This window comes from Mustela erminea, chromosome 16 (genome assembly GCF_009829155.1).
Source record: "Mustela erminea isolate mMusErm1 chromosome 16, mMusErm1.Pri, whole genome shotgun sequence".
Classification (NCBI taxonomy): Eukaryota; Metazoa; Chordata; class Mammalia; order Carnivora; family Mustelidae; genus Mustela; species Mustela erminea.
In genome coordinates, this window is record NC_045629.1 from 63932505 (window position 1) to 63952886 (window position 20382).

Sequence of the window (20382 nt, forward strand, 5' to 3'; positions counted from 1 at the left end):
AAGGCTGTAAGAATGGCTTTTACATAGTTACAGTAGTTATTCAAGAAATAAGAGTTGAACTGAACATGGCCAGCTGAACCCACCTAGGCATATCATTATTTTTACAAGCAATATAGCTTAATGGTTAAGCAAAGGGACACAGAAATTAGACCAAGGTGGGAATTCTTGGTTCTACCATTTACTAGCTGTGCTCTTGGACAAGTTATTTGATCTCTCAAAGATTCCATGTCTTCATTTAACCACAAGGGGATACAGTACTAACATCAGAAGGTGGTAATGGAGATCATGAAAGTGCACAGTGCCTAGAACATGGGAAGCTTACCTAACACAGCAAATTATTACTACTGCTATTATTATTACTAATAAGAAGAGTGACATAAGGTGATGATACTCAATGTTGGACGAATTGCTTAGTATCTGTACGTGAACTTGTTTGGATCTGGAGCTCGGACACGTACTTCCTGGGTTTCTGGTGAGTTTGCTGAGCTCACTCCCTATCTTCACCTACAGTTCAAGGTCTGTTTCATTTATGGAGTCTGTATACTCTAAGAGGAGATTCCTTGTGATTAGCAACTGCCCTCTTGCGCTCACCTCTTTCTGCATGCTTGCTTCACTAACGCGTAACTAATCAGACAGACGTGGGGGCCTGGGCTGAAGTGGGAATGCTCTGTTAACTGCTTTAATAAGAAAGTTACTTATGGCATTGTGACTACGGCTGTATCTGAATTTCCACTGGAGGGGAAGGAGGTGGTAGCACATTTTTTTGACTCAAGACTATTCCACAGAGAAGCAATGAAATAGCTTTATAGCTCACTTGCTTTGGCAATATCCCAAAGCAGACCCTGAATCTGTGGCCCCAAGTGTGTATCTGGATGCCCAATGCTGAAGGAGTATGCAGGCTATGGGTAAAGGAGAAGCACTGGCAGGCAAATGTTAGCCTGAAATTAGAGCTCAAGGTCAAGTGGAAGTAAAATACCCTTGGAGAAGGTAGAGAAACTATCCATGTCACACATGGATCCTTGGTAAGTCAAGGACAATTTATTTTTATTTACTGAGAAAATTACCTACATTGCCAAAGAAGACTAGAAAAAAGTTACCCTGCTCAATTTTCATCATCATGCCTTCTTCTGAATGTCAGGGGCATATTCTAAGAGTCATATAGGTTGACTTCACTGTTTCGTCGTGAGCGCAAGAAACCAGTCCATTAGAAAAATGCCCAAAACAACTGTCACTACAGTCTCCAGAAAACGAGGTAGGCTATGCTTATGAATGAATGAAGGGAATATTACGTATTTTTTACAAAAGATTTTTTTTTAATTTATGCTAGAGATAGAAAGACAGAGAGAGAGCATGTGGGGGGAAGGGGCAGAGGGAGAAGAGAATCTTAAGCAGACTGCACGTCGAGCGTGACCTGAGCCGAAACCGAGAGCTGGGCGCCCCAAGGGTATATCACACATTAACCTACCAAAATGCTCCCCCTTTTTTTACAGGCCACAATTTGACATTAGGACATCAAGTGACCTATATACACTGCCCCATATGTACGTACAATATAAATGATAGCTCTTAGAAAGTGTTCTGGAAGAGAATTCCAACTGACTGAAAAGATAGGGTTCCAGGTTTTCGTGGCGTTTGGCTATTGCCTATTAATCTGCTTGTCCCGAGAGACAGGTATGCGGGCGTGATAAATTAATTCCAATTTGGCCGGATGGCTCTGCGTTGCAGAACTCAATGAAGTCTTAATAAAAGGTCACGTTTGGTAACAAAACTAATGGAATCTCCCAAAATAGATACAGGAAAGCAACATTCAGCTCTCCTGGTGACACAACGACAAGAATATATGCAAATAAAAACATCCGAGCTGTTCTAAAACAGGAAACGAAAAATTGTAACATAACAACAACATCTCCCAGAGCAGACTTTTGGGCTCCGTGCCAGCTCTTTATAACGATTGTCAACAACGTGCAGTCGCGGTTCAGGATGGAGGCAGCTGTGCTAAGGCAGACAGCGTTCGAGAACGGGAAACACCGGCAAGTTTGGGTAAGGGCAGAACGGAAAACAGAATCTTCAGAGTCAGGCCCAAACAACTGCTTCAGAAGGCAAAAGCCACGCCAGCTTTAGTGAAATGGCAGAAAGCAGACAACTACAATGAAGTGTCCTAGAATGATTTCCTAAGACCTCCTTCCAAGTCATTCCCATCAAATTCACAGGAGCACTGGTGTACGATTAGAGAAATGATGGCTGATGGTTTTTATTCCTTTTATTTCCCAAGGTTCCTTTGATGATGATAGATTTATTTAAAAAAATCATAAAAGGAAGGAAAAAGGCAACATGGAAAAAAAAAGAATTACACATCTCCCTTTTGTCTGGCCTTTCATGAGTCGGTGTTATTGACATACACCATTTGGCCCAGCGAGGATTCTGCTAGATCACGTGTTCCTCTTGTTTTGGAGGTTCCAGGGGGCCAAGGAGATCACATCCCTGAGTACCAGAGGGAAGGAATGTTCTGGGGGCTGTGTTCAGCCTGGCTTGCCTAATTCACAGCCCTCTTGGGTACAGGTATCTCACTGTTACTGTAGGAAGAAAACTGGGTTACAGCAGCCAGCTAGCAGACTGGCCAGCAGTCGAAGCAGAATCAATGACAGAGTTAGGAACTCAATTTTCCTGATTAAAAAAAAAAAAAAAGAAGAAGTCATTCTATATTTGTGGTAGTTCAAGATAAAGTATATAATACCATCAATGAAAAACATTAAAATACTCTGTAATTTTTAGAGAAAGGAGTACGGCAGTTTATGTGGAACCTAGAACATTATTGCACAAAAGGGCTTCAGAAATCCTTAGTGGGGACACCTGGGTGGCTCAGCCAGTTAAAGGTCCAGCTCTTGATTTAGGCTCAGGTTGTGATCTCAGGGTCCTGAGCTCAAACCCCGCATCGGGCTCCGCCCCGGTGGGTATCCTGTGAGTCTCTTTCTCCCTCACCCTCAGCTTCCTGCCCCACCTAGCCCTCCTGCACGTGCTCGCTCTTTAAGAAAAAAAAAAAAGAAATCCTTAGTGACTGACCATCGCTGCCCTAAGAGTTCTCTGTATCATATCCCTCTCCCTAGGCAGCTCATGAGAAGTTCAGACTCTCTTTAGACACCCTTGTTGGCCATTAGTTGACCGTATATGAGCAGATTTCTTTCTGGGCTTTCTATTTTCTCCTATTGGCCTATCTGTCTTTCTAGTACAATATTTTGATGACTGTAGCTTCGTGATATATTCTGAAATCAAGAAATATAATGCCTCCAGCTTTGTTCTTTCTCAAGACTGAGGTGGCTGTTTTGGGGTCTTTTGTAGGTTCTATATGAATTTTAAAATTATTTTTCAATTTCTGTAAAAAAAAATGCCATTAGGATTTTTCATAGGGATTGCATGGAATCTACGGATTAATCTGGGTACTATGGTCACTTTAATCATTATTAAGTCTGACTTCTGCAATACAGGCCACAAGAACCCTGAGGACATTATGCTAAGGGATATAAACCAGTCACAGAAAGACAAACACTGCCTGATTCCACATACATGAGGCATCTAAAATAGTCAAGTTCACAGAATTAAAGAGTGGAATGCCAGCGTTGGGGTTGGGAAAGAAATGGGGTGTTACAACATCAGTGGGCACAAAGTTTAGTTAAAGAAGATGAATAAACTCCAGAGATGTTTAACATATGGACCTCACAGTCAACAGTAACAATTCTGCATAAAAGATAAGAAGGCCGTGGGTGCCTGGATGGCTCAGTGGGTTAAGCATCTGTCTTCGGCTCAGGTCAGGGTGTCAAGGTCCTGGAATCGAGTCCCTTGTCGGGCTCTCTGGTCAGCGGGGAGCCTGCTTCCCCCTGTCTGCCTGCCTCTCTGTCTACTTGTGGTCTGTCTGTCGAATAAATAAATAAAACCTTAAAAAAAAATTAAGAAGGCAAATCCCATGCTAAACATTCTTGATGCGATAAAATAAAATAAAAATAAAATAAAGAGCTCCAAATGGCAAAAAATACATTTAAACGATCTTTTTTTATTAGAGTCTGCTCTTTTAAATATACATGTTAAAGATAACACTGCTCAGGCCCCCAGACTGGTTCACTTGAGCAACGATAACACTCATTATAAGAATCAACCCTAGAGACCGCCCTCTTTCTGACAATTAATCTGAAGGCAATCACAGAAACAGGGGAAAGGAATATGAAGTGGCAGGGTGGTACAAAAATGCTCTGGTACAATTTCTAACAATTCAGGAGGCGGAAGAGGATGGCTATACGCTTCGTCCCACCATTCAAGTTCATGTCCTTTACCTGCCACGTCCCCTTTGGCAAACACCTTCCCCGCACGCGGGTGGGTCTTGTGTGGGAAAGCGAACAGTGTCCTATTAAATGACTTCATATTCGCCATGACACAGGCAATTTTCTCCTGATAAAATTTCTTTTATAGAGCTGACCTTTTGGATTCATCTTCTTTGAAAGTCTGGATGGGGGCAGCAGTAATCGCGGACGGGCTGAAGGCCAGAGCCCCTTCCTTACCTGTAATAACAATCGCTCATCGCCGATGACGGCGGCTTGGTTCCAATTAATCACTTCAGAGAAGGGCAGCTCCCATCCGTTGCTGAGCATCACAGGGACACAGGCGGCCTGCGTGGAAGAAGGGGTCTTCGTGAACGTGAGGGAAGCGCCAGGGGGAGCCTTTCCGATGGGAGCTAACATCACGGCAAGCTCAAGCACTGGGGTTTCTGCCTGGGGTCCCTGCAAGGATCCTAGGCGGCTTGGGCCAGAAGAAGAGAGAGCTCATACGAGTTTTCATGTTTCCCAGTCTTGCCCTCGAAGGCCAAAACCCCGTTTCTATTCTAGCACATGGTCTGGCTGACCTTCCTTCCACGGAGACGACTGGCCTCGTTCGAGAAGTTTTACTGATGTAACAAAATCGACCACCAACAACATCCTAGCCTAAAGCCAACCTTGAATATAAATGGTTTTGTCCATGGGACTGGCCTGGCTGTGGAGCGGTTTAGCCCACCGTGACGAGGAACAGAGGGCAGAACGGGACTTGGCAATCCTGATGAAGCGTGTCATGGCCCAGCTATTACCGGGCATTCCCGAGGCCCTGCAGTGCAAACATCTGAGCCGGAACCTGTCTGTTCACTGTGGAGGGAGCCAAGCCATGAGCAGACCAACGTACCGCTCCCACAGTGATCTGTCAGCCAAGAAACGCCAGGCTAAGGGTCCAGAAAACTAATCCAAAGCTGAGAACGATCTGCTTCATGCGACATCTCACAGAGGCGAAGGGAACATGCGTGACTGTATGCTTCACAGGACATAATGGAAAGGGCCTGAAGGGGCAGGAAGCTCTTCCGCTGGAGGACACGACAGAATGACGTATGCTAGTAGGGAGCACTGCACAAAAAAGCGGACTTTGGCAAGGTGCAGAATGTAGAGGGGGAAAGAACAGAGAAGCCAGGGGCAAGAAGTGGAGGAGTCTCAGCTGAGAGCAGGCTCTTCTCAAGGTCACGAAGGCTGAGTGCCACTCCCAAGGGGCAGGAAGTGTGCACAGGTGTCGGAGCAGGTGAGGCCTCTCTGCAGAGTGGACTAATTAATGAACAGACTCCCACACAGGCTCCAGAGCTGCAGAGCCCTGGGATAGGCAGGCCAAAGGGAGCAGCAGCGTGACCCCCTGGGCATCACTCTCAGAATTTTGAGGCGCCAAGAGACAACTGGTGAGGTGGGCAGAAAAGACAATTTGCTTTTAGGAAGCACCACCAAGAAGGCATTTTCTTAAGCCAGTGCTCTCGAGACCGGTTTCCAGGCAGGGCAGTGTCTCTGCCAGGAGCCCAGCGATGCCGCTGTTGGGCACTCTGATCTGCCCTCCTTTTGCAAACCTGTCCCTGAAGAACCCATCGTCCCTGGTGGTGAAACCCTTTAATCCACTCGTGTCCGAAGACAGGGAGTAAATCCTCTTCCTGCCCCCTTCCCCTTGTTAAAGGTGTTATAGACTTTCTTGGGAAAACAGACTTCAGGTGGTCAAGGCAAACCCTGCAGGGCTTTTAGATCCCAGCAGAAGGGCTAAGGTTAAACCCACCCCACCTGACTTCAGTCTTCGGCCCCAGTCCGGGGAGCTTTCAGTCTCTTACCTGCAGAGCCTCCAGGAACCTGAAGGACCCAAGCCTGCGACCACGAGGAACCAGACAGAAAGTGGCATTGTGCAGCATTTCCCGATAATCATACCTACAAGGAGAGGAGGAACAATCAGCAAACGAAGACCCGTTAGGAGTGGGGGGAGGAACGAACATCTGTGGGTTCGCACCTGCATGAAATTACCCAGAGCAACTCAGGAAATACGCTGGCTGGCGGGCAGTTCTCACGTTCCCTGGGTGCAGCGGGGCTGCTGCACGACGGAGAGCGAATGTGAGCTTTCATGGGGGACAAAGCAATTAGGGTCTTTTGCAAGCAGTACATAAAAGACGAGTCTCATCATCCCAGGAACAATTTGGCTTGCCTGGGTTTGGCTTCCAAAAATCAGATTTTTGTGTCTTGATGAAATGTCTTGTTCCCATACACTTGTTTTTTATTTTATTTTTTAAATTTTTTTATTTTTAAAGAGAGAAAGAGAGAGAAAAAGATCACAACCCGTCCCTCTTGTTTAATGCCATGTCATTCCGCAAAGCTAGGACGGTCCTTGTTCCCCACCCCATGCTATTAAAACCAACTCAGGAAACCTCCATTACCAGCACAAAACAACATTCTCTCTCTCCTACATTGAACCAAGAATATTCAGCTATGCCCGACAAACACTCCTGTTATAAGAACAGCGGACAAGACCTAGAGGGGTAAGACAAGGGAGCCAGAAGGAGCAGGTCTAAGAAATGGGGAAATAAAAATAACGAGAGAGGAAAAAAAAAAAGCAGGGGGCACAGAAAACCGGGGTGCACAAGAGAGGATTGTGACTTTTACTCAAATACCACTTGGCAGTTATCACATGGGTTTTGCACTTGAAAAAAGGCAAAATATAACATGAGCCTCAGCTGTCTCTTTCTGCTGGCAAAGTGCTGGAAAAGCAAGGAGCATTTCATTCTGTTGAGGGCTATCACTTTAAAAGTGATATCCACAAACACATTCCTAAACACGCAGTTGCAGGTTCATTATGTGTTTAAGCAAACTTGGGAAGCCAGAAATGGCTCCTGTCCTATGAAAGCGCGGATTCTCGGAGCTAAGATGAAATCACTCTCATTTTTCAAGAGGTTCCAATGCTCGGCAGACAGGTGTGACTTTGACAGTAGCATATGTCACCGGCATTTTCTGACTCTAATAGTCTAATTTAATCATAGCCTCCAGGCATCGGATTCTTCCCTCCTCGTTTTGGGATACTGATATATACATTTATATTTTTAAAGTCCACATCTATTTTTATATTCTCATACAAACTAGGCATATGGGAGTAAGCCAATTTTCAATTATAAACCCGTCATTAAGAAGAGACATCAGGCAAAGGACCATTTGCTTAAACAAGCTTGTACAACTAATTTGCACAAGAAAAGGTCACCGTGAATGGATTAAGATTATCTCCATTGAGAGTAAAATAAAAACCCTCACTGCATTAATTAAACTGCAAAATAGACCTGAAAGTAGAAAAGATTTTTAAGAGAGCTCAAATTTGGCTAAATAAGAAATATTAAATTATGACGGTAATGGCTTCTTCTTTGCTCAGCAAACACAGGGAAATAATTGATAAGTATCTTCGAATTCAACTGTTGTAAAGGTTGGGTTCTCTACCTAATGAATGAAGGGGGAAATAAGTACATACACACACACACACACACACACACACACACACACACACACACACACATTCATATAAACTTTAAACTCAAATTGTAATATAAAAAGGTCAAACATACTTCAGACTACAGCAAAGTTTAATAAATGCCCAGAATAGAAACCCCTGAGGGACTAGCACAGAAGGTCCTACAGCCTCATCATTAGGCTGCTAAAAATGTAAAACCCTATTAATGTTCTGGATGGTAACAAGTTTCAAAGTTGCCAGCTGCAGAATTACTTTAGGGAAGGAGTGGAGGTAGAGGGAAAATAGAAAACTTACGGCAGAAATTCAAATGACAGTTATTCTAGGGTGTTGATATTTAAGTGGAGATAGAAAAGAAGGATTTGCTGATGCAAGGGATAAAGCTTACACGACTAAAACTTGTGTTCGTTCACGCAACAGGTAACGGGAGATATGGGATGAACATTCTTGCCCCTATGTAGCTGTGACATTACGAACAAAACACAGAAGTTCTCTGGGACTCAGTTTCCTTATCAGCAAAAGGACAAGAGATTGTTTGAACACCCCATTGTTCTTACGTTACTTGTAGTTAAGAAAGAACGTCCTTTCAGAATATCCCACTGCTCCAAAGGCTTCCATAACCATGGTATAAATGAGTGTCTGTGTATCTGTATGTATGTATGTATGTATGTATGTCTGTGTATCTAGGTATCTGCTCACGTGTGTAAAACGTATGTTTGATGGGTGTGTATCCCTAGAGACACATGAAGACACACCCAGGACATGTACACATAAAACTTCAAACAATGATTTTCAGATTTCTAACCATGCTCAGCCCATGAATCTGCAAGGGGTCAGTCTTTCTGGGTGGGCCACACATGAGTTAGGAACCCTTCGCTCAGCCCTGCTATGGACGCACCTCTCCATTTGGATGTGCTAACACCCCCCCATCCACCTCCTTCTAGATGCTTAAAACATTCTTTTGTTTTTCTTTTTTTGGAGTCACTCTCTCAAGAAACACAATGTTTCAGGCCCTCTTCTAGTCCTGTAGATGTTGTACAGAGAAGATCCTACTCCAGTTGGGAGACCTACCAGAGAATCATCTGGTAATTCAGAAAGACAGATGAGAACAGAGGGTGTCATGTTTCCCAGAGGTGTCTACATCACACAGTACATTCGAGAAGGCTGGCCTCGCACAGTGAGGCACTAACTCTGTGGGTACCCTCCCAAGCAAAACAACAACTTAACGGGTAAAAATGACAAAAACATTCATATAATGTTTTGGAAACGGTCCTAAGGATATAATGACAAATGGAAAAACATTTGTTCAAGAAAACCTACCCGATCTTGGCAAGAACAGTGAGCGTCTGTGACATTTGAGCCATGACCTGCTCCCTTACGGACCCCTCCCATCTCCACCTTCTAGAAGCTCCAACTCAGGCAAGTTCAGTCAAGACGACTGGGCTCCCTCTCCTTCCAGCAGCCGTTAAGAAAGTGAAAGGACAGCCCATAATATGTAAAGAATTCTGACATTCAACAATCAAAAGACAATCCAACCTGAAAACATATCGAGGATGGACTAGATATGGTTCCGAAGAAAAATGCGCAAAGTACCAATAAGCACGTAAAAGGATACTCAGCATTAATTATGAGCCATTAGGGAAATGCAAATCACCCGTGAGGATGATTATGCTCGGGAGCTCGCACGGTTGCTGGAGAGGTCGGGGAGGGACTGGAACCCTCATGTGTTGGTGGTATGAAGGGAAAACGGAGCGGTCCCATTGGAAAGTTCGGCAGTTTCTTTTTAAAACTAAAACTACAATTAGCATATAACCCAACAACGTCACCCTTGGGCATTTATCCCAGAGAAAATGAAAACTTATTTTCACGCAGAAACTTGCCCATGAACGTTCACAGCAGTTTTATCCTGAACAGCCACAAATGGAAACTCTCCAATGTCCTTCGCTGGGTGGATGGTTCACCAAACTCTGGTCCGTCCACAGCCTCGAATACTCAGCAATAAAATGAAATGAAGTATTGATACACATGACATCCTCAAGGAAATCACGCTAAGTGAAAAAGCCAATCTCAAAAGGATATAGATGGCATTATTTATTTATATAGCATTCATGAGATAACAATTTTAGAAACAGATAACAGATGAGTGGTTATTGGTGGTTAGAGATGGCGGAAGAAAGGCAGAAGACGGGTCAAGTGAGGGGGACAGCCTTCTCGAAGGGACTCATTCTCCATGATTACGTTTAGAAACGTAAATCACATCAAAATCATAAACTTCTTCAAAGAAAGACATAATTAACACATGATATCCCAAGCAAGGAGGTAAGCAGATAAGGCAGGCAATTTATCTCAGAGAACTCTCAGCTTTAATTAATACATGGCTTTGTTACCCTTTTCAGATGGGCATTAAGTTCCCCATTGTATAGGTGGTGACAGAGAAGTTAGAACAGTTTTCATAAATGACTGCAAAGAAAAAATGCAATAAAATGACATGACCTGAATTTAACCTAGAAGCCAGGAACCACTTATGGCCATAATAATTTTCTCCTTAAAGTTGTACTGAATAATGGATGGGATACACCCCATTTAAAATGGGCCATGTAATAATGCATAATTGAAGTCCTTCCCTCCATATGAAACACAGTTTTGCTGGCAGTAATTCAGTGTACCCGGGGGTGGGGGTGTAGCACGCGAGAGCAGGGGTGCTCCAAATGTGTTCCTCCAACCAGAAGAAGCAACTGCACCACCTGGGAAACTGGCAGAAATGGGAATTCCCAGCCTCAGCATGGCCCACTGAGGTAGAAACTCCAGGGAAGGGCCCAGAATCCTGTTTTAACAAGCCCCTCTGCGTAATTAGGATGCATCCTAAATTCTGTGCTAAGCGTTCAAAACAAACTTTGAGTTAAGAGGTCAGTAATACGAAGCTTAGTGAGTAAGTAGATTTAGACACAGCCAAACGTGGGTTCAAATTTCATCTTTGCTATTTACAAGCTGAGTGGTCTTGGGAAAGGTATTTGTCTAAATCTTGGCTTCCCGGTTGGCAAAAAATGGAGACACCTCTAGTACGAGGCTTAGATGATACCACTGAACTCCAACACAGGCATATCACAAACAATCCATAAATGACAGCTATTATCATTATGGCTCATGGAAGGCAACAGAATATAAAGGAAAACAGAGCTGATTTGAAAAGTGAGAAGATGTGGCTGAAGGACTCTGGGTTCTCCATCTCCCACTTTCTGTGGGCTCCTGTGCAAATGGAGCTCTCTGTGCGTCAAAGTCATGAAGGTCAAGTGAGATCATGTCCATGCCTTCTACACTGCCAAGCCCTGTGCAACTGCAGATCACTGTGAATGACATCAGGATGAGAGGAACAGAAACATTAAAAAAAAAAAGGAACAAAGAAAAAAGAAAGCAAAGAAAGAACAGATTCCCTAAAGATAGAGCCAGAGAGAAATGTGGAACAGACCCTTTAAAATACACAGCAAACAGAAGCTGGGGATCACAACAGAGCAGCAGCTTCTAATTGAAAGGATTTTGCCTTATTATCAAAAGCTGCGTAGACAAGGATGCTGCTGGTGCAGGGTGCCTACTGGTCCTCCTGCGCGACCCACAATTCCTCTGTAGTGCGCACAGTTGCTACGAGAGCCTGCTTTCTGCTAATCAAAGAGGGTAGGCATGAAGCAAGTGATCCGGCCTCTCATCTCTGTAGTCATACAATTCCAGTCTCCCCGTGATGTTGCTACAGTTTGTCTCAAGTATTTATTTGTAAAGTAACTGAACGTCTATGCTATCTGTTCCCTCCGGTCTCCATCCTCATAAGCACTTAATCTTCTTTGCTTACACCCAGGTTTGAATCACGTCCCTTACGAGAAAAAGAAAGAAAACAAAAGAAATTTATGACTGCTGTAGTTCCATAAAGTACGCGGGGAGAAGGGAAATAAAATAACTTCCTCAGCGCCTCCTCTGTGCTTTCTTTTATTCAATCAACAAACATTAATTAGTTGCATGCCTACCGCGTGTCAGACACTACTCAAGGAACTGACGGCCCCGTGAAAAGGCAGATATGTTGTTGTTATTCAGTGAGGGGATATGATGATCAGTGATTGGTATTTAGCGGTTGGATGGAGGCGTGAGGTGGATGATGCAAACAGAAACAAGAGTGACAACCTGGTTTTGGTGGGGAGACTGAGAAGCAGGGGGAAGGGAAACAGAGATGATTATTCAGCAAAGAGCAAGGTTCAGTTTGGCAGGGCCGAGAGGAGGCAGGGGGCATTTGGGGGGTGGGGGGGCAGAAACAGCATAGCAGGAACAAACACCAAGATGAGAAGACCTACCACAGTTGGGGGACAGGGAGCTGGGGAGTGGGGGGGGGGTGACCCTGCTGTTCCACTGGGAGGACTCTTGTGTGGTATCTCCTGGAGCTCAGACACGATCCTATGCAGTGGTCGTGAGTCACCGAAGGGCCTAGCAGAGGAGTGACACGTTCCCAGTGTCTGGAAACTGATAACCTGGCCAACAATGCAGGTCACAGCAATGGGGCCATTAGGGCTCCGACTCTAGGCTTTCTGATTCTAAAGGGCTTCTGCCTTCCACCACATCACGCTGCCTTTTGGGTCAGCTCAGACAAAGGCAGGGACTGCAAAGATATTTCTTTCTCTCTTTTTCTCTTTTATAAGATGTTATTTTTAAGCAATCTCTACACCCAATATGGCGCTCACACTCACAATCCCGAGATCCAAGAGTTGCACGCTCCGCCGACTGAGCCAGCCAGGTGCCCCTGAAAATACATTTCTTATGGAGCGAAGTCCTGGGCCGTTCACCTGGTTTCCAGCATGAGCCACTGATGGCTAGCACTGAGAGGGCCCTTTCTCCTCGACTCAAAACTCGGTGTCATGTCCCACCAGCACTTCAGTCCAAGACGGTGCTCTGTTTTTTATTAACCTTGCTAACGCAGACCCTCTCCTGGAATTGACAGACTCGATGCATAAAATTTCCATTATTTTTGGGAAAACCCAAAGTCCATAACATGTGATAACATGAAATTGGCTCAAGACATAAATGTGAACAGAGAAACATACCTTGGAGTTAGAAAATGGGCCTAGCCGGCCCCAGAGCTCGGCTGGGATGCCTTGCGAGCATGCCGACAGAGAGGTACAGGCCCCCGAGGAGTCTGAGAATTCACAGGGCATGCTAAGCCTCAGTGTCTTCACCACTGACTTGCACAGCCTTTGTGCCCATGAATGAGCCCCTGTGTCCCAGTGTCAGGTAAGGGCTGAGCGCTGACCCCTGTGTGGGGCTGGACCGGGTGGCCCAGAGGGGCGGTAGCCTTGGGGACACCCAGCAGCCTGCGGTCGGAAGGCACTCGCTGTGTGGACCTGGTGTTGTTTCCCGCAGGCGATGCTGGCCTTGAGCACCACCTGCTGCTAGAAGTTCAGGGGACCCAGGTGAGGACTTTCCTTATGGTGCTCCCCAGGAGGACTGCGGCTGCTGGTCGCGAGCTGCGCACCGCAGAGGGCAGAGGTTGGCTGCGATGAGGGACGGGTATCCACGCAGGCTTGCACGTTTCTTGGTTATCCACAGAAAACCGTCTCCCTCCCATTGGCCATTTAAAGCTCCTTTCCGTGTAGGGAAGGGAAGGAGGTAATATTCACGGGCTCTGGCTGGGGCATGAGGTCCCCGGGGAGGTGTGGACTCTTACACACACACACACACACACACACACACACACACACTCACACACACACACATGATCCCGTGGAAGCCTCGCAGCCACGCTGGGAGGGAGGCAGGGTCATGCCAGCTCCCCACAGGGAGGAAGAGTGAGTCAGAAGACACCTGGAAGCAAGCACTCCCGTCTGAATACACTGGATCCTAACCCCACATCAGGTCAAAACTCCCCCAGAGCATCTACACACGTACTGACAGCCCAGAACTTCGGGCTTGCACGGCATGGTCATCACCACCTGTGTAAGCGAGTGAATCCAGCGCCTACCGGGGCACCACTTCCGTCAACATGGGTAGAGAACCATCTTGGTTCCTGCTCATTAAATAGCAGCTCAACAACGACTATGTAAAAGCAAGTAATAAAATAGGGCAGCCATTAGGGTAATGGTTATTATTATTATTTTTTAAAAGATTTACTTATTTATTTGACAAGAGACGTGGGGAGGAGCAAGAGAGGGAGAGGGACAGAGCATCCCAAGCAGACTTCCTGTTGAGCACAGAGCTTGATGTGGGGCTCGACCCCACGAACCTCAGATCATGACCTGAGCCGAAATCAAGACCATTCAACTTCATGAATGGAATCACTCAGGTGCCCCTAAAGGTGACAATTACAATAACAGTCCCCCTGCTCCCCCTACACTGATTACACGTTTCCTGGGCACAGGGCAACCACCTGAGCTCGTTATTGCACTTTGGCTCTACAAAAACATGTGAAATGGCCCCACTTTACAGGTGGGGAAGTAGAGTAACAAAGGTTTTACAGGGCTCATGCGAGAGCGCGTACCGTACAGAATCCACAATATGCTCTCTTGTCGTCTCTCAAGAGCTGCGGAGAAGGAAGGAGTGACATCGTGGCAGCAAAGGTGAAGAAGAAAGATTTCTGCTGCATTGGGCTGGGAGACGCTGATCTCAGGATGCTGACGGAGGCCACGGGCACACCAGCTTCTGTGCTCAGCAAAGCCAAATTCCAAACGGCCCCAAGACCAACGCCACTCCAGGACCCATGGGTCTCAGCAATTCTCTGGCTAGAAAGAAAGCATTTCTGGAAATGCTCCATAAAACGTGACCCAGGTATGGGGGGACAGAAGAGGGAGGGGTGACCAAAAACACCAGCAGCAACAATGACCTCAGGGGAATTAAACGGGTCTGTCAGAGGTACCCCAAGGTCTTGGCTGCAGGAGCTAAGTGTCTGCGACAGGCCTGAGGGCAAGTGGGAAGCCCGAGGTCATTATCTTACCATTAACTTTCACCAGGCTCAGCGCCAAGGAGCCCGGCCAAGGGGAGCAGGGCCCGAAGCGGAGAACACGAGCACGGAGCAGAGCGTCTATCCTAAACGGCAGCTACTCTTCAGGGATGGGATGAGTCTCAGGGAGCAGGGGGTCCTCTCCCCAACATACCCCTTTTTCCTTCCTCCGCTTTTCCTGCACTCCCGGAGGAAGCCTCCTCGGACCCCTGAGTCCTGGCCAGAGACCCTCTCGCTGCTCACACAGTGCCCCAGGGTTAACCTGTCCATTGCTCGTGCTCTGTTAAGCTGCCCATTACCCTGCCCTCTCCCTGGCCTCCAGGAGACACGGCCACAGCCCGACCTTCTGCTGAACCAGCCCCTCCCCCACAGCAGCCTCTCGAAAAACAGAAAACGGACGGCAAATGCTCAGACACTCGCCATCCACCGTCTTGCCCTCCGCCGTGCCGCAGGGGCTGCGAGAGCAAGGGCAGACCGAGAGACGCAAGCCCTTCTTCACGACGATCGCCTCTAGTTGGCCCTAACAGTGCACCGGGCTCATGGCTAGGCCTGATCTTTCTAGAACGATCTTCACTTCCGGGTCGAGGCTGAGCCCAAGTCAGAGAACGGAAAACAGTGTCTTTTACTTATTTATTTTTGTCTTCCTTTCATACCCGTTTTTGTATTCCATTTTAGTTCTAAAGGCCTGGCAGCTTGTTAAACGTGTCCTTTTCCTTCTGCACGCCGGTGAGGGTGGGGAACGCGTCTCCCCGGGCCGATATAGAGCATTATGAGCCAATCGAGTCAGATGCATGTGCAGCGCCATTCAAAGTGGACCCTGTCCTGGCTCTCCTCCACGTCTGAGCTGAAGAAAAGCAAACACACGGTAGAAACCTCCTCCTGGCTTCCAGAGTATAAACACTGCTTTGGTCCAGTGGCCAGGACGCCCCATCCCCCACAGAAAACTGGGCTCGACCCAGCGTTCTGACCGCTTCCCTTCTTGAGCCAAGACATTCCTTCCTGCCTGGCCAGACTCAGACTCAGTCAGCCCTGGTTAGGGGGATGTCTGGAATTCCTGCTGGGCTGTTCTCGTCACCGAAGCGGGCACTCCCCAGCGGTGAACAGGACGTGCCCTGCATTCTTGGTGAGCGCAGAAGCCTTTCGTCTGGTCTTGGCACCTCAGTGATCCGGGAACACCTTGAGAATCAATTACAGTTAACGAAAGGACAGCTGGCCCGGCCCACCTCACCTTCCTGACTCCGCTCCGATTTCTGCCCGAGGTCTACCTTCTGACTCGGACAGTCACGGCCAGCTCACTTCTGGGCCCTTCACGCTGCATCGAAGGAGGCCTCAGAAGTCTGTGGAAGGGAAGAGGGCGCATCTTCGAGAATCGATGGGACAGTGACATCCTACGAACGCTGCGTGAAGCTGGCGGACCATGAAAAGTTTATCCTCTCCCTTCCGGGTACATGAATGTACAAACGTACAGGTGCATGGCCGTGGGACGTAAACATCTGTGTGCGGTTAGGGACCTGATGGCACGTAATGTTTATTTACCAGATCACCCTCCCATAAAGGTTTGGTCGGGGAGACCGGAGAGGCCCATAAATCCAGATTCTGCCATTTCCTTTGGCAGAAGAACAACAGTGCCCTGGGGGAGAGAGTCTGTGCTCCGTGTCACCTCGCCCTCCTCCTCCAGCTGGCTCTGCTCAGCCCAGACCCCCACTGCCCGCTGCTCCAAGAAGCAGCTACGGAACGAGCCAAACTCCTAGGTGGCCTCCTTTGGGGACAGGCCTATGGAACAAAGAAAATTTAAGTGCTCTAATAGGGGAGGGGTAGACCAGGTGGCCCTGAAGATGCCTTCTTGCTCTGATACCTGTTCACTGGACAGAAAAATCCTGAGCAGCAACTACGTGCCAGGTTGCACGCTGAGCAGAGGGGAAACAAAGGTATAAACACCCAATGGTTTTTGTAATTACACCGGAAACCCAGTCTCCCCACACCCCTCTTTCCTAGACCTCCTTAATTCTACTCCTTTAGATCTCCACACGAACAGAACAACAAGAAGCATACTCTGGTTCCTATTAGTTTCAGGTCAGAATAAGTTCAGTCTTACAGGTTCAATCCATTTTTCCCAGAGTCACCAAAAATACCCTTAAAATGTTAACTCCAGGGGCACCTGGGTGACTCAGTGGGTTAAGCCTCTGCCTTCAGCTCAAGTCATGATCTCAGGGTTCTGGGATTGAGCCCCACATCAGGCTCTCTGCTCAGCAAGGAGCCTGCTTCCCCCTCTCTCTCTGCCTACCTCTCTGTCTACTTGTGATCTCTCTCTCTGTCAAATAAGTAAGTAAATAAATCTTAAAAAAAAAAAAAATGTTAACTCCAAGGCTGAAAACCCCCAGTGGGTCCTCACGGCATACCCCTTGCCGTGGCCAACTGGACAGCATGAGAACTGGCCCCCGCCCACAGCCCAGACTGCCCCTCTCCTCACTCACCATCTCCTGCTAGCAGCTTCCTGCACACAGCGGGCTCTTCACCATCTCCTGGACTTGTGCTCACTCTGCCCTCTGCCTAGAATATTCTCGCCAACCCGCCCCATTACGCAAATCAGCATTCAGAGAAACAGGCCCTCCTCGGAGAAGCCCTCACAGACCAGCCTGCCTTTCCAGCACTCACTGTCCTACTGCCCTGTTTCCTCTCCGTCCTAGGATTCACCACTGTCTGAACTCGCCCATCTGCTTATTGGATGGCTCACTCGCCTTCTCCCTAAATGTCATACATACGCCACGAGAACAGGAGCTAACCTGCTCTTATTCACCACTGGGGACTCAGCCCCTAGACCTGTGCCTGGACTACAGTTATCTAAAGAAATATTTGTTGTTGAATGAATGCCAGATCTCTCCTCTCATTCTATGAGGTCACAAAGTGTCCCAGGTGCTGGCCACATATGCCAGGATAACCCCCAGGACAAGTTTCTAAAAGAACACGGAGAAGTCGTCTTCTGTCTTTTTGTGTCTGTGTGTGCAGTATCAGCCTCATTTCTCTGGTTAATGTGGAGATTCATCAGCGGCTCTAAATGCCATCTGCCATGAAAGCAAAATCTCATTAAAAATGTCTTTGGAGAAAAAAAAAATTTTTTTTTTCCCCCAGAAGAATGCCTTTAAGAGAGGTTTATGCAGAGGGATAGAAGGAAACCTGCGTGAACAAACATTAGAAACTACAGTTTCTGGTCCTGAGTTTGTTATCAACGGTTTGATTGCGAGCAAGGCACTTTGGTTCTAAATCCATCTCATTTATAACATGGACCGATCATGCTCACCTTGCCTATCAAACAAGGTCTCCTGGGGATCTAAGGGGACAGAGTACATGAGAACTACATGTAAACTAAAGTGCCCCTGAGAACTTGATGTAAACGGAGGCGGGCAGGAATATGGGGGAGCACAAGGAAAGCGCTTTCCCGGAACCGTCTTTGTACATGAGGAGGTCATGATGTAGACAATGTCAAAGGTTGGGCATTGTTTTGATTCTTGTCCTTTTTCTTCTTTTTTTAAAGACTTTATTTATTTATTTGACAGAGAGAGAGCGAGCACACAAGCAGGGAGAGCAGCAGAGGGAGGAGAAGCAGACTCTCTGCTGAGCAGGGAGCCTGATGCGGGGCTCGATCCCAGGACCCTGAGATCATGACCTGAGCTGAAGGCAGACGCTTAACTGACTGAGAAACCCAGGCGCCCCTCCTGCCCTCTTTTTTGAGTCTCAATTATGGCCTATACCCCAAACCCATCCAGTGCTTCAGAAGCGCAGATCGTTTTCCAAAAGAAGCATCTGGACGAGCTAATTTGTTACCAAAGCCAATGATGAAACACACACAATCCTTGGAAGGGTCTGGAAAGCCAGCCACGATTTCCAGGGCTCCACTGTGCTAATTCTCAGCTATGAGCCAATCGGTCCGTTTTCTGGGTATGCATCCGTAATGAAGATGGCTCAGAGCTCTTGGCTACAGGGCCCTTAAAGAGAGAGCAATTCTGTCACATGGAACGTTGTGTTGCTTAGTTTCCACTAAGGTATCTTGGCTTTTAAATAAACCGTCAAGTAAAACTTGGCATTGAAACACAAAGCAAGTAACTTCCTTTGTAGAGGAACTGACAACTCAGCTGTGTGTCAGATAAGACAGCCGTTGAGAGTCAGCTCCAAAGGCGACTGAGTCCTCTCTGGAAGGGAGCGGGTACCCTAGACCACCTTCCTCGGGGCTAAGTCACATCAACATTTAGGGATGATCCTTATGGAAAGTTAACCCTGCCACTCCCATCGACCACATCCCTCTCCACCAGAGTTGGTTTTGGGATTATAAAAGTTTTGGAGGTGTGAAAACATAATTGGAAAACTTTTTTTTTTTTTTTCCTGCTTAAAGGGCTAATTGATTTCACAGGTGTTTAATTATCATTTGCTGTGAGATAATACCTTGTAGCGCCATAAAAAATGGATTTAATTTTCGGGCGCTTGCAAAACCACTGCCAAAACCAAGTGAGAGCTAAAGCTAGATAATTATTCTATAAATCAAACACACTGCCTCCTTTCTTTGAAAATTTTAATACTGGGAGATAATGATATCTGACAACCTTGAAACGCACATGGAGAGGACTTCTTGCCCAAGTGCCAAAAGACAACCGCTGGAGAATTTTAGGCAGTTTGGTTCACTAACAGTGACTCGGGCAGCCTTGAGGTCCTGCCTGTGGGCTCACCGAACAGGCCAAGGGTAAGGGCATTGGTGTGTGTCAAGACAGAGTAATCTGTACTCAGATCAAATGGCCACATGCCCAATAAGGTCCCCAGAAAAACAGAAGTGAAACCCAAACCACCCTTAGCACCAAAAACTGCCTGAAAAGGACTGAAACTCTCTGAGCCCAAAGTCTGAGTCCTGGAATGTGCAAAGTGGAGGTTTTTCAACTTGATCAATGAATACTTTCCTATCTCGTGCTTGCGGCAAAACACTCGTGCTTTCTGTAATAACAAGAGAGAGAGAAATCATGAAATTAAAAAAAAAAAAAAAAGTTAACAGCTGGAAGGCACCGTGAAGATTGTCCACTCCAAACATTCCAGATGAAAACAAGCAAAGCCAGGAGAGGTCAAGTAACTTGCCCAAGATACCACCGCCAGGGCAGAAGCACAATAAAAAAGGTGAGTTTGAGCGCGTTCTGAGCCAGCGGAGAAAGAGACAGCTTGAAAATAGATTTGGAGTCCCAATCTCATCCAAAATCTAAAAATAAAAGAAGGAATTTTTTTAAAAGGGGGAAAAAAAAAATCATTCCGTAAGAGGAGTGGCTATTTCTTTAGCAGAGCCTAGTCTCCGAGGAAGTGCTAAAGCTGCCTTAAATAACCATATGGGGGTTTTAGGTGGTGCCACGTTTAAAATCTTTTTTCTTCTAACTTTTATGCAGAAGCTGCTGAGGTCATAATACGTTCCATTAGATTAAGAGTGCTTACGTGATTTCAGAAAGCACGGCTGTCTGGCAGGACACACACACCCCGTCAGCGCTATTTAATTTAATGCCTGTGTGCAGAGGACACACTCCCCATGAATCACTAGATGGTACGGATTTTCAGGGGGTTCGAGCTGGCCTTTA

General features: G+C 46.7%; 1 protein-coding gene and 1 long non-coding RNA gene across 3 annotated transcripts in view; both read right to left on the reverse strand.

Moving 5' to 3' along the window:
• The window catches only part of EXT1 (exostosin glycosyltransferase 1), a 281234-nt gene that overhangs the window by 29398 nt on the left and 231454 nt on the right, over positions 1 to 20382 (reverse strand). The window contains exons 2-3 of the mRNA XM_032316173.1: positions 6149 to 6242; positions 4548 to 4655 (exon numbers count right to left, since the gene is read on the reverse strand). Of these exons, the coding sequence (XP_032172064.1) occupies positions 4548 to 4655; positions 6149 to 6242 (202 nt within the window). The remainder of the gene's footprint in view (positions 1 to 4547; positions 4656 to 6148; positions 6243 to 20382) is intronic.
• LOC116575069 lies at positions 14058 to 18285 on the reverse strand. 2 transcript variants are annotated; one of them, XR_004279589.1, is made up of 3 exons: positions 17257 to 18285; positions 16048 to 16119; positions 14058 to 15958 (listed from the first exon to the last, which is right to left on the reverse strand). It is a non-coding gene; the product is annotated as an uncharacterized LOC116575069 (long non-coding RNA). The 2 variants fall into 2 exon arrangements; XR_004279588.1 differs by having other exon boundaries at positions 16048 to 16189.